General features: G+C 44.7%; 1 protein-coding gene across 2 annotated transcripts in view; it reads left to right on the top strand.

The window, feature by feature from the left end:
* TSHZ2 (teashirt zinc finger homeobox 2) overlaps positions 1-13,410 on the top strand; it is a 204,741-nt gene extending 191,331 nt beyond the window's left edge. For both annotated transcript variants that reach the window (XM_015881853.2, XM_015881852.2), the window contains exon 3: positions 5,647-13,410. In XM_015881853.2, the coding sequence (XP_015737339.1) occupies positions 5,647-5,648 (2 nt within the window). In that variant the 3' untranslated portion in view covers positions 5,649-13,410. The remainder of the gene's footprint in view (positions 1-5,646) is intronic.
* The last annotated feature ends 632 nt before the right edge of the window (positions 13,411-14,042 follow it).

Below are 14,042 nucleotides of genomic sequence, written 5' to 3'. Positions count from 1 at the left end.
AGAAGAAAATTAACCAGAACTCATCCTTGTCTGAAAGGCTGAGACTCAGAAATCTTTTTTCTATAGAAGTGCTTTATAGAGAATCTTTGTGAAGTACATTCCAGAGAGCAGTTGTCTCGCAGCACTGACAATGTCTGCTGTTCCAGAGGAGGCTGTGTGTGATGTACCATTCTGAGATATTGTCAGCAAGCCTGGAAATGTGAAGGCACTTTCATAGCTAGGAAAGGATGAAAGGGAAGAGGTTTGAGTTTGCTTTTTTGTTTTGCTTTGTTTCTTCGTCCTAATAAAACACAGCAGTGAGCTCATAACTTCTCCCCTCCCATTCTGTTCAGGGCAGAAAGGGAACATGGGTCTCCTGCAGAACAGATACGATGTCGGGGGGGGGGGGGAGGTACCAGGTCCTTCCCACAGCAACAAGCTTGGGGAAATATCAAAACAGTTCTGAACTTGGCATCTCGCAGCTCCCTGTACCCTTTGCTCTTGAATTGAATCTAGAAACAGGAATGGCACAGCTTGATGAGTGGAACCACCCACAGTTGCCCCCAGTTTGGTGATTAAGAAATTCCCCTTAGAGCTGAAGAGGCAGCTGGGCATCTGCCCACCCCACACCAGCCGGGGCAGCCTCTCTGCTGCCCACCAGCACAGCCCAACACCAACCAGCCCCACGCAGCCCAGGACAGCATGGCCGTGCATCCCACTGCAGGCATGCGGCCGGCAGAGCCATGCCTGCTTTGTCTCATCTGCTGTAAATTCCCCTTTCTCAAGGTGCATTACAAAAGCTATTTCTCTCCTGGGATCCATACAGGTGGCATTTTAAAATGTAGCGAGCACCCTAGTCTGCAGAACCTGCTTGTCACAGAAAATGACACAGTTTGCATGTGACCTGTAATGACAGTTGCTAGTTGAAAAGAAACCAGAAATTCAGCTCTATCTTCCACACTTTGGTTGCAGCTGCCATCAACTAAATCTCTCTCCAAGGGCAGATGGTGCCCTGTACAATGAACAATTTAATCTTTAGCAAATAGAGAAACTTTGCCAAAAAATCCACATTTTTCCCCCTCCAAGAATAGGCTGTCAATAACATGTGCTCTCAAATACATTGTGATTTGATGACTGTATTTTATTTATAGGAAAGCAGGAAACAAAAACATAAACGTTCTCTTTCTGTTTTCCCTTCCCGAGACCATGGTCCTTCCTGGTACCCCCACATGGGGTTGGTTTGTGAGCACAGGTGTTGGTTCCATGTCAGGGTGCTGCTCTGTACCCATCTGATTCTTGTGTGCTTCTCTTTGCCGCTGAACACGTGTGTATCTCGTGTCATCTTGAGGACTGAGGTGAGCTCAGGGTGCAGCCCTGCTCTCTCTCAGCACAAGCAGCAGAAATCCAACTCATTCCCCAAGTCCGGGGCTTCCCTGCACATCTGTGAAAACATGGGGAGCTTCTGGGGGATGGATCCCACCGAGACTCCCAGATCCTCTCCCAGCACTTTGCAGAGGAGCTGCCTGCCCACCCAGGAGGGCTCGGGCTGACAGATGTCAGCGCTCCCAGTGCAGTTCAGGTGGATTTAGAGGATCTGGTTGTATTTGCTCAGGGATGTCTGTAAACCCCAGGCACTGCTGCATGCTCAGTGGCTCCAACTGTGCTCCTTCTTGTCTGTAGGCATGTGTATACTCACCCATTTCAAAGTATATCCTTTTATATCACTACATAGAACATAATGCGCACGCAGAGGGATTCTCACATCTCTCTAAGGTTCCAGGTAGGTTCATGTGCACACACAGCCCCAAATGCTGGTGTGTCTGAGCCCCATGCAGCTCTTGCAGGGTGGGTCCCCATCTCTGTGGACATCACTACCACATGCTTAGCAGTTTTCCTCAACCTGGATCACAGCTGAGGACCTGAAGGCGCACAGAGCTACCTGCACAGACATCAGAAGCTTCTGAAAATAAAAGGCTCGAAAAATGCCACAGTTTTCTTTTGGCAGATTTCAATGAGGTCTGGCTCTCAGCCCCACACCTCTGGGCCAGCCCAGCTGATACGGCCACACCATTTCTGTGGCATCCTGCAGGGAGGTGCTGTGCAACAGCTGCAAACAGGAGCGCTGATTATCTCAGAGCTATTGAACTCCAGAGGTCTCTTTCTGGCCTTCACCCCTTAGCAAAGTACCTTCAGCAAAGAGTTTTCTGAGATAAATGCAGCTCAGTGGCCTCAGGTTTATATCAAATGCATTTTCCACCATCCCAGGCGATCTCTAAACTCCACCACCTGGTGTTGTTCTGTTCTCTGCAGACACACCCCAGGAACTTCTGAGCTGGAGCCAGCATTGCTTTCCCACTATCTTGTCTTGCATTCCATAGGCTTAGCTCAGCAGCCAGAATCACTCTGTACAGTAGAGGAGACCTTTCCTCACACTGTGCAGCTGATGGCAGGGGCTGAATGCACAAAGCACAGTGCAGGGATGGGAGTGCACAGGGCCCTGCAATGAGCACGATGGGTTGTGCTGGCAGCTGGCTGCCCCTCCTGCACAGCACAGGGGCACCTGCTCCATGCTGGCAGCATTCACACTGCACCCTCTGTGAGAACAAAGAAGGACAGGGATCAGGACTCACAGGGGTTATCCTTACCTCTCCCAAAATGGTCTCCTTTCCTAATAGAATGTGTTTGTTGAAATGAATATGTTCTATTTATTTATTTAATGTGCTGTTAAATGACCTTCTGGAAAGCTGTTCCTGCCGCAAGGCTTTAAAATGGATGGGCAGGCACAACTTAGAGAGCATGCTCTTTACAATCAGGATGAATCATTTGAGTAGTTACTGTTTAGACTGATATAATTTTAGTTATAATTATGGGTAACGAGAAAGCATTTAGAGCCTGTAATATTGTAATTCGTGGTGGGAGAGGTCCTAAATGAAATCAAATATACCCAGATTCACGTTTTCTCCCTTTCTTGTTATTGTGGATGTGAGGGTGATTCTTCAAGGAATAGATTTTCTGCTGCTGTAAAAATCCAGCAAAAGTAGGTCAGAAACGACATCTAGAGATAACGTGTTTGGTAACCACAAAGGGGCTGTCTGTGTCTTTCTCTTTGGCCTTTTAGGAGTCCTACAGTTTATTACTGTCGGTGCAGCTGCAGCAGGAAAAGGGTTTGAGCCATGGGCTCCCATGGACTTTTTGGTGGGTGGATCACAGATTATACAGACACACGTTGCCATTTCATATATTCCTCTAAACTAATAGAGGATGATAAAATGACCTTAGCAAAGATCCGGAAATTAAAAACTAATAAAGTATTTTTATATATATGTTGAAGGCTTGGTAATTAATATTAAAGAAAAGCTAAGCTTCAATATCTGCAGCTGCTATTTTGCCTCTGCTGCACAAGAATGCCATAATGAACTCCCTCTATCACATTTTCACAGTGTAACTTCAGTGATAGTTTTCTTACAGGGTTGAACTGCATTACACAAAGTGCCTGCAAAGCAACAAACTTTGTGCATCGAGCGCTGTTTGAGCACCATCCCGCTGTGCCCCACAGTGTGGGTGACAAACTCTCTGTGTACTCCCTGAATCTCTGAGACACTTGATAATGAAATACATAAACGATGACCCCTATCGATCTGGGCTCACACTAATTAATTTCCCCAAGTCCCATCCCAGCCTGCACTGACAGCAATGCAAAAAAGAAAAAAAAAAAAAAGAAACAAAAGCAAGGATGGAGATTTTGGTTGGGTAAAAGACCAGTGGGTGGAACACACCCCATTGAAATCAATGCCCACTCCCCATTGATTTTAGTCACATCAGTTGGGTGCATGGAAGGCTCCAAGTTGCTACAACAGCTGCAGCTGGCTGTGAGAGCAGCACTGAGGCACAGCAGCCCATGTGCAGGCAGTACACACTGCCCCGTGTCAGCTCTCAGATAGCAGGACCCACTGGGTGCTTTGCCTGCCCCATCCATGGGCTGCGCCATCCCAGCCCTGCAATGGGATTCGTGCTGCCCTGCTTGCAATGCACGAGCACCAGCAGTGTGACCGAGCTGGTTGTACAGCTGGTCTAACCCCAGAGCCTCAGGACCTCCCTATGGACAAACTCAAGAGCAGAGGCAGCAGGAGGCAGGCTGTTCAATTTTCCAATCGAAGCCCTTGATGAATATTTCCTACCGGCAGGGAACCAGTGTGCTGCAGTTAGTTTGCTTCAAACCAAGTCTCCTTCCCACACTGAGCACTTGCACTATGGGCACATGCTGCTTAATTGTCCTAACGACGTTCCAGAGGCCGAACAGAATTAACCAGGAGTTACTGCTCACAGATGGCGCTGGTTCAGTGCAGACCTCACATCACTGTGCAGGACCAGCCCATGGTTTGTGCTACAGCCCAGGGCAGCAGTGGGCACCGTGTTCCTTCATGCCACAGGCTGCAAAACTTCTTGGAAGGGTAAGAAGTCAGATGCCTGTGGCACCTCTGCAGGCTGCGCTCAGAGCCTTTGCACAGTGAAAATCATAGCTTGGCAAAGTGTAAACCAGTGTGAACCACTCCAGAATGTTACTTCTAAAACCTAATGGCAGCATTTTGAAGTGGCAGCATGGATTGCCTTTAGTGTGTTTCAAGAGGGAATAATGATCTGAGGTATTCACCACAGCTTCAGATGGACTTCCTTGAACTCTCAGGTGCCCAGAATCTCTACATTTAGCCACCAACACCAATTCTTTCCTTCCAACTTCTCCATTGCAGATCTGGGTTGCCAGTGCAAAACAGCATCTCTGTGAGAACTGAAGGGGTCAGGATACTGTGAGACAAACCAAATTATCAGCTAATCAGCATGGAGTCAATGGACTTTCTGGATTTTTTTTGTTAAGCTCTGTTTGTTTTACTTAAATAAAAGCTGCTACTGAATTTCCGGTTGATTTAGCTGGAATATCCAGCACACACCTCAGGATCTGAGTTGTGTTGTGTCTGCTGAAGTGTGCACACCCTTCAACAGACACGTTTCTCAGTGACGTATTTCTCTTTGTCCACTGCTGGTCTGTTATTTTCCTTTCCTGTGCTCTCTCTCCAGATTGACTGTCACTCCATTTCTTGCTTGCCCCATTTCTCACCCTATTCTTCCTTCTTTTTTTTTTTTTTTTCCCTACTGCTTTTCTCAGTATTTTTCTCCCAGGTTATGAGCAAAACAGAACTCAGCAATGGGCTGAACTTTTAAACTCACTTCTTGGATTAAGTAAAGCAAGCCCCCTCCATCTCCATGTGCAAGCAACTTCACAAGGAGAGCCACTTTGCACTTCTAGGCAGTGCAGAGCAGGAAAGGTCCATGTAGGGGAGAAGCTTGTGATGCTGGGGAGGGGAGGTGCAGAAGAAGAAACAGCTCAGGAATAGCCCAGAAACTTAAGCACAAAGTGGGCACCAGGGTGTCTGGGTCAGCGTGAGGATTTTGGAGCATGTTCTTGACCAGCTGTAAAATGAAACTCTTCAGGGGCATCTGCAGCTCAACTGAGTGCTCATGAGCTGCATGTCCTTGCCTTTTTGTGAGCTGAGGGGTGGATGGCATAAAGCAAAGCTGACTCAATTTCACTGCATAAAAATCCACATTCGATGAAATGTGGACATGTGGTTACAGTGTTGGTAACGCTGCTTCCTCTTGCTCTGCTTGCAGGACGAATGCCTTAGCTCCAGCCCTCCAGCCCAGGCTCCACACCCAGCCCATCTCTGCACATCACCCCAATCCTGACATTGAACTCACAGCAACCCGGACTGAGAAGACTGCCAAAAATTCTCCAGCTATTCTTCTTCATCCTCACTAACAATTTGGTAATGAAGTATTGATTTCCACTCTCCTGCTTATGGACGATATTAGATTTTCATTGATAAACTGCACTGGGGCTGTCTGGTCTCCACTGTCCCTTTTTGCTGTCACTAAAACAAAGTGCCACTGAAGTAAGATAATGACTGAGAACATTGATGTACTTATTTTGTCAATTTGTAACACTTGACAGGAAAAAAGAAAAAAAAAATCTTCCTGGTTTAATGTCCAACTGTTCTACACAAGATGCAGTCACATTGGAAGCTTTGCTGTTCATGGTAATGTCCATTTCCTATTTATAACCCCTTTGGGATAGTTTGTCTAAAGGAAATGTTTCTATTCAGTGCAGCTATTACTGTTGCACCTGGGTTGCCCAATCCAGTCATTGCACTAGGGATCAATACATCACAGTAAGTACAAGAATTATTAAGTTAAAACAGATTCTGAGCCAAAAAACCTCCGAACAATGTTAATCTTCTGTGCAAGTTGTTCGAATAGTTATGCTTAACCATGTTGCTGCCAAAGATTTGTTTGAAATGGATTACTTTCCGTTTGTTTTATTCCTCAGATATATATATATATTTAAATCTCCGTTACGGTTTATGACGAGACATGCGATGGAGTGATTTTTAGACAGAAGTACTATTGTTAGATTATTGAGCGTTAAATGAATATAGGGATATCTATATATAAATATCACTGTATAAATATCTATATATAGATACAAGGTAATAAAGTACAAACCCTTTCTCAGCTTGGTGCGTGTAAACCTGGATCTCTCAGTTGGAGCCAATGGAGCCCCTTTGGGTCCATGGCCCGGTGTGAGGTCAGGGTGAGGGCTGAGGACGGCAACTTCGAATCGGTGCTCTGAACTTTTTTCATTAAAACTTTGAGCACCCAGTTTTAATTTGTGGAATATTCACGTTAATAATGAGATCTAATTAAGACATCCATTAAAAGCCCGTTAAAGTTAATTTAACGTAAAAATTCCAATAGAACTGTATTAGATTTTCTCCATTAAATTAACGTTATGGATTTTTAACGGATGTCTTAATTATACATTATTATTAACGGGAATACTGTATTACACAGATTAAAATCGGGTCCCGAGTCAACTCACAAAGCTTGCTGGGCATGCTGATGCCACCAGCTCCGTGTGACCCAACACGGAGCCTGCAGAGCCCTGCTTGCTCCAGCTGAGCATTTCCTGGCAGATGGAGCAACCTGCAGCAGACAAATCCATCTCGGCATTTAACGATGAACTTTCCTGAGTCTCAAAGGCAAGAGAAGTCTGGATTCAGTTGCAAACCTCTGCTCCGTCACAAATGAAATACTCAAAGTACACTAGGCACAATTGGAGAATTGGATTTTTCTCATGCAAGAGAGAGGGCTTTGGGGTGTCCTTTACTGTTGTATTTTAGACATTCAAGGATAAAATTGAAGTGCAGCATTGACAGCATCAGACTGAATGTGTTCACTGTATCCCCCCTTGCTTTTGCGCGTGGGTCTCTTTTGGAGATGTCTGGAAAATTTTGAGATGATCCCTAAATTCAACGTGGAGGAGGAAAAAAAAGGCCCTTCTTATTTACCTCCTAGGGAAAGAGTTGCCCTTATGCCACATATAATAGCAAATTGCTTTTTTTATGGCATGCATAACCTAGATGGGAAAAAATATGGCGCTTGAGGGAAGGAGGGAAAAAGTAAATGAAGTTCCAGGAATGTCATTCTGAAGTAATGAGGCATGGACAGAAAATATACCCCTCACATCATCGGATTGAGATGGCAGTCGAAATAGCTTCATTGAAGTGTCAGCACTCATCCATCAATCAATCATCCACAAGGAAAAATAGCGACAGTACAACGGGGCGGCTTTTATGGGATTTACTCATGGGCATAGGGAATAGCAGCTCAAATGTAGTTCTGACATGAAAAGCAAGGTGCTGATATTATTTTTTATGATGGGAGGATCATAAAGTGAATTGAGAACAGTGAGGTCTGTCTTTGCTTAACCTATTCAACTGGAAATGAACGGAGCTCAACTGGAAACGAGCAGAGCCTTCAGATGGGTTAAGATTGAAGCCTGCGCCGTGCTGAGTGCCGTCCATTGACAACAAAATTCTATTAAAGCAAAATCAATGCATTAGCATCGAGCTCCGCAGAAGCTGTTAAATTGCACAGCCCAGTTCAGAGTTATTAAGTGAAGTTACACAAGGTGAGGGCCCGCAGCACAGCCCCAAAGGCAGCGCCGCAACCCAGCACCACTGGGGAGAAACTGCCTGTGTGGCCCCATCCCTGCTCCCTTCCCCAGCTTTTGTGGGCCCTGGAGCACTACTGGGTCCATTCTGGCCCTCAATGGATGAAATTCCCACCGACTCCTGCTCCCACTGGTGGGTGTTCTGCAGTCTGCCATAGCAGAAATGTGGCCAGGAGCCTGCAGGAGGGGCTCCCCCAGCCCAAGTGTCTGGGCTCTGCAGGGCACCTGCTGCTCAGCTTTGGCAGAAGAGAGGCGTTCCCATGCCCGCAGCAGGCTGTGGTTGTGCTCGTGGTGAGGAATGGGGCCAGCATCCCCCACCGCCCCATTTGTGTGGGCTCCCTGGCTGTCAGGGCTGGAAGCACAGTAGATTTGGGGCCGATCCCACTGATGGGGGCTGGCTCACCCCACGCCTTGCTTTGCTAAAGAAGCTTTGCAAAGGCAAGTGCAGGAACAGCTACTTCTTTTGAAATCTGGCCACAAACCTTTATTACACAGTGCTAAACCTTGATTATTCCTCCTGCATCGCTGTCCTCTGGGAACATTTTATATACACATCTGAATTAAGTGATTTTTTTTATTTTTTTTTTACAATAAGATATAAAAAAAGCAAATGTAACGTCTCTCCTCTCTCTTTCTCTGTATGAAACTGGATGAGTTGATAGTTTATCTGTCATATAAATCAGGTAACATAGAAAATCATTGCATCTTTTCTCTGTCGTATCTACTCAATATCTATCGCTCTGACTTTTATTCTTATTGGAGATCATCAAAACATTAATTAAAAGCCTGGTGATCAAACAGCCGAATATTTATGATTCACGTCCTTGCTTATTAACAAGTGGCATATTGATACACCACGTATCCAAGCTGTTTATGCTCTTGCAGTGCAATAAAGCAGCAAGAATTGTTATCCGTGTACACTGCTTTGAGAGATTTATTCAGAAACCAGAGCTCCCTCCCTGCCCCCATGCATGTCAAAATAAGCCATATCACCTTAAAAAGATATATCTATTTTAAAAAGTGGGGAGACAAAATTAGCATCTCTTTGGAACCTAATATATAAGAATTCCAGTATGTCGGTCTCAGGTGTTTTTTTCCAGGCCTTTATTATTTCAGTTGAGGAGAGGGACACTTAACTTTAAAAATGGCTGTCATTAGTGCAATAATAATTGTTGGTTTAAAAAAATCTTTGAGAATCCGCTAACAAACCTACCCAGTAATTACTTGTCAATGCAACTTCATCATGATTTTTATTACCTACTTGTGAAAGTATTTACAGGACTGACCTCCTGAGCTTCTTTAGAGATCATGGAGGATATAGGAAGTCATGTTTAAAATCAATAATTATATATTAACACAATAGGGGTTGAGGCCTTCCAAGCCAGCCTTAAAGGCTGTGGTGCCAACTCACACATCTGCAGGGCAATTACTGCTTCCCTAAGTTTTCATCTCTATTCTTTCCTCGATCGTATTTTGACAGATCTCCCTATTTGCCACTGATCCAATTCTTTGTGCCCATGGAGCAGCTCCATGCATGAGGTGTGTGGGCACAGATGGGCTTTGCACAGAAAGCAAACAGCAATTTGCAATGGAAGGGCTGAGTACAGAAAAATCATGAAAAAACAATGGGGTTTAGGGCAGCTCTTGGGTAAATGCTACCCAAAGGGATTTGCTGTTAGGGTGCTTCTCCCTGCTAATTACCAACAGCCTGACCCTGCCTGCAGTCTGTCCCCAGCACCAAGCAGCCCTGGGATGAGTCCTGCAGGAAGATGGCACTGCAGCCAAAGCCACCAAGGAAATACATGGCCAAAGGTGCCAGACAGAGGTTTCCATGGAAGCTTCTTCCCAGCACAGTGAGGCTCTGCTCAGTGCTTGGGGACGGGCTGGGCTGAGGCCATGTCCCCATCCCCATTCCCATCCCCACCATAACTCTCCAGCTGGTCCAAGTGTTCCTGCGAGGTGGAGATGGCTCTCTGTCACACAGAGATTTTGTCTTCTCAAACAGATATACGATGCAATTTATATTTAAAATTCTCACCATAAAGACAGTATTGATCACAGATTCCCAATCAATACATTGCAATTACAACAGGCTTTAAGGGCCATCTGTCCCCAAGCAAAAGAACTGATATAACCACCTCTATATTTTTTAGAAAGCACTGCCTTTTTGTGCCCATCTCCTGCACAGCCCGATGCATCGTTTTTGCTCCCAGGAAGCAGAGTTTGGGAGCTTCATTGCTGTCACCAAATTAAGGAGCTGCTTCATCTGCACCAGTAGCGGTACCACTGGGCCCGACCATAGTCATTAGCCTCCAGATTGTCCTCACTCACAGCTCATGAAATGGCTTCAGGCCTTCATAGAAAGCCCTGTTGGACTTCACATGCTCACTGCAGCAGGTCGGGTGTCTGCTGAGGTCACACCATTTAGCTGTGCAAACTTTCCTCTGTTACATTTTTGGATCGGAGTGAAGACAACAAATTCTTTCCATAGACATCTCAGATGAGAAAGCAGGAAATAAAGACAGGTTTTAAAAGGAAAATGGGAATAAAGCCTTGCCGGGTGCAGCCGTGTCACACTGCAGCCATCGCCTTCCTCCCTCACTGGGTCCCTCCATATCTGTGCCCATCCGTGGCACTCAGCACCGAGCGAAGCTGCAGGTCTCTTCAGGATACACAAAGCAGCGTTTTGGCTTTAGAACACAGCAAGTGCTGGAATGTGCAATACAGGTTGCAAAAGCTGACAAGCTAAACAGTTCTTATTTGGCTCAGGGTACTTAACTGTCATATGTCTCCGGTACGAGATGCCCTCCTGCACGGTGCTCGGGTGCTGCTTATCTGTCCTTTCCTTTCTTGGGGTTTTTTTTTGGTGGGTTTTTGTTGTTGTTGATGTTGCTTTTCTTTTTCCTGGTCTTGTTTTTTATTATCTTGAATATATTGGCACAAACCATAAGAGATCCAACCCCATTTTAATCAGGGCATAGTTGGCCATCATGGTAAAGCTCTCGGGTTCGCAGTGCCCCAGTGCTCGCAGTATGTGGCACGTTCCCTATTGGCAGCATCATCTTTAGGTTACGTACGTGACCCGTGGTGTCACTTCTGGCGTTTTGTTTAACGTGATAATAATAATAATAAAATGAATCAGAAAACTTATTTCTCTTTAAACAATAAAAAAAAAAATTGTATATATTACAAATTGCAAAATGAAAGATTAAAGGCATCTTTTATACTAACAACACGGATGGGATTCCTTTCAGAGAGGACGGATGGGGACTTCTATGTAGAACGTTGCAGTGCTGCCGCACTGGTTTTGTAAGGAGCGCATGCTGTACAGATACATTGCCTGTGCACCTGGGGCCAAGGAGCCAAGCTGCTCCTCGTGGTGCACTGCAGCTTGTTGGGATGGAAAGTTACGCCTTCGATGCATTTTTATACTGTACATAGTTGTATATATAACTATATTGCCATGTTCTGAACACGAGATTTTGGTATATCTGCTTGTTTCTGTTTCCTACAAAAAGAAAAGAAAAATTGGTCCATAACAGGGGATTTTTATTTTTATTTTTTATTTTTTTTCCTAGAAAATATGCTTGTAATTTTTGTTTGTTTATCTTCTGGGTCGTCACCTTTAATGGCTCGAACAGGAATTAGGGATGGGTTTTTGGAGGAACTGAGAGAAGCAAAGCTGTGTTTGCATGAGAGCTGCCCAACTGCTGGCTGTACCGGGGGGTGGGGGGTGGGAGGGAAGGGGAAAGCTCACTCAAGTTTTGCTTTTAAAGCATGTTTTGTCCCATGGGAAAACTCATACACGTACAATTATTCTCTTTGTATTTTATCTAATAGTGCCTGAATATTTTTTTTTAATGTCTTCTATGAGGAACTATTCATAATTGTCAAAATTTGAAACATTAGCTTAATTTCGTTTTCATGACCCTCTCATTTCTCCCCCTTATTTATTTTGTTGCTGCTTATAATGGGCCCCAAGGCCGTTTCTGACATCGCAGCGTTCCTCTTCCACATTAAGGATGTTTTTAAAATGACTAAGATTATTGAGCCAACAGGCTGCTTTAATCAAAGCCATGTTTCACTCCGTTCCGATGCTACCAGCGCTCGGGTGCAGCCGCTGTGCGGTCGGACCGTCCCACCTAGCGGCGCTGCGGGCTCAGCACAGCGCCCGGCCCGCAGGCAGCTCCGCTTCCAATCGGTCGCTTGTTACTGCCCACGTAAACGAAGCGAAGTGAAAAATGTTCCTGGTAGATTCATATATATATATATACACATACATATATATATATATTCGGTTGGTGGCTCAATACAATTTGTATAATTTATACTAGAGGAAATTTACGCTTCTTTATTCTTTTTGGGCCCCCCCCCCCCCAAGACCGGTTATGAACCATCAGGACGATGGATCTCGTTGCATTTAAATCAGGTCACACCTATTTATGCTGATGCATTTGCTGATGTGCAGGACGGCGCCTGGATCTCAGCGCATCTAAGAAAGTCCTTCTGTGGACGATTCCAAAGCAGCGATTTTGTGTCCTGTGTTTTTATCGTGGCAAATGGTTGTTAAAAAAGCAAAAAATCAGCGCAGCAAATGTTAGTTTTTTCTGCCCAGGGATTTTCAGTTTTACTTCTTTTTAAATAAAATCTTCGCAGTTTTAGAACTGTAATTAAAGCCCTGAATAATAGATCAATAATAGATCACACATCTTTATCTGTTGTGTTTAAAAGGGGAAAAAGAAAGAAAAAAAAAAAAAAAGGAAAAAAAAATAGCCCAAACTGCTCCCATAATCCTGAATGCCTCATTTCCATAAAAAAGGTTTCTATACATATATTATTTACATTTTTAAACATGGTAATTCTTTCCTTTGTGGCATAAAATGTCTCTTTTCCACTGCAGCTATTGGAAAGCGACTGCTCACATCTGAAATGTTATCGTAATTTGCATCAGGAAACCCAACTGCAGACATTAAGGACTTGGGTGTGTTCAATTATGATTTTGCTGGAGGCTGTCCCTCATTTTAATGCTGCACTCATTGAACTACCTTTCTGAAATCTAGCTGATACGGTTCACCATAGACATGCTTCACAACATCATTAGCTTTGCAAATGGCTTCATTTCAGTCGATGCAGACTTCAGTTTTGGCCAATTGTAAAATGGAAATTTGAAAAGGAAAAAAAAAAAAAAAAAGAAAAAAAAAACAGATGCACTTAAAACATGAAAAGAATTATTTATATGATAAAAATATATTTAGATTTTCAAAGCACAAGACTGAACAGAAGTGCTCTTTTTATGCTTTCTGAAGATGTTACTGTTAAAAGTCTTTCTACATCAGGCTTAATAAATCTGTAATGACATTTGATGGATTGATTTTCGTGTGGGTTTTTCTTTTCTCTCTTCCTTTCCCCCCTCCTTTCTTTCTTTCTGTACGGAGAAGAAAAGGACTGACCTGGGGAGGCAGCGGGAGTGAAAGCCACAGGAACGCGCCTGTCTTAGTAGAGCTCACACAGGGTTTGGAGCAGCCTCCCTTCCCCCGGGTAATAACATTAAATAACAAATAAGAATAAAAATAGGAAAGGAAAATGTAGCGGCCCCGTCCTGGGCTTGTTTCAGCACATCCTTCTCCTTCCCTCATCTGGCTCCTCTGACCACTCCATGCCTGGGTTATTTATGATGTAATCTACAGCGAGGCATTGGGCCGCTGTCACACAAATCCAGGGCTCTCTAGCCATAAAGCAGGCATGATTGAGATACCAAATACCCTTCTCTCAACTGCTCCACCTCAGACGGATGGCTCTGTTTAACACTTAGTTTCCCTAAGCACTCCCTCGCTCCCCGTCACGCTCCCTGCGATGCCTCACATGCCGGAGCTCAGCAGCTCACGCCGATGCCGCACGAGCCATCGCTCGTTATTTACTGCAGATGAGGCCAGGCCAGCAGAGGCAGAGATTCCCAAGACTTGCACGCATTAAATTTTGATGGGTACGGTATCAC

Source organism: Coturnix japonica, chromosome 20 (genome assembly GCF_001577835.2).
Source record: "Coturnix japonica isolate 7356 chromosome 20, Coturnix japonica 2.1, whole genome shotgun sequence".
In the NCBI taxonomy this organism is placed as follows: domain Eukaryota; kingdom Metazoa; phylum Chordata; class Aves; order Galliformes; family Phasianidae; genus Coturnix; species Coturnix japonica.
This window is presented reverse-complemented; position numbering and strand designations above follow the sequence as displayed.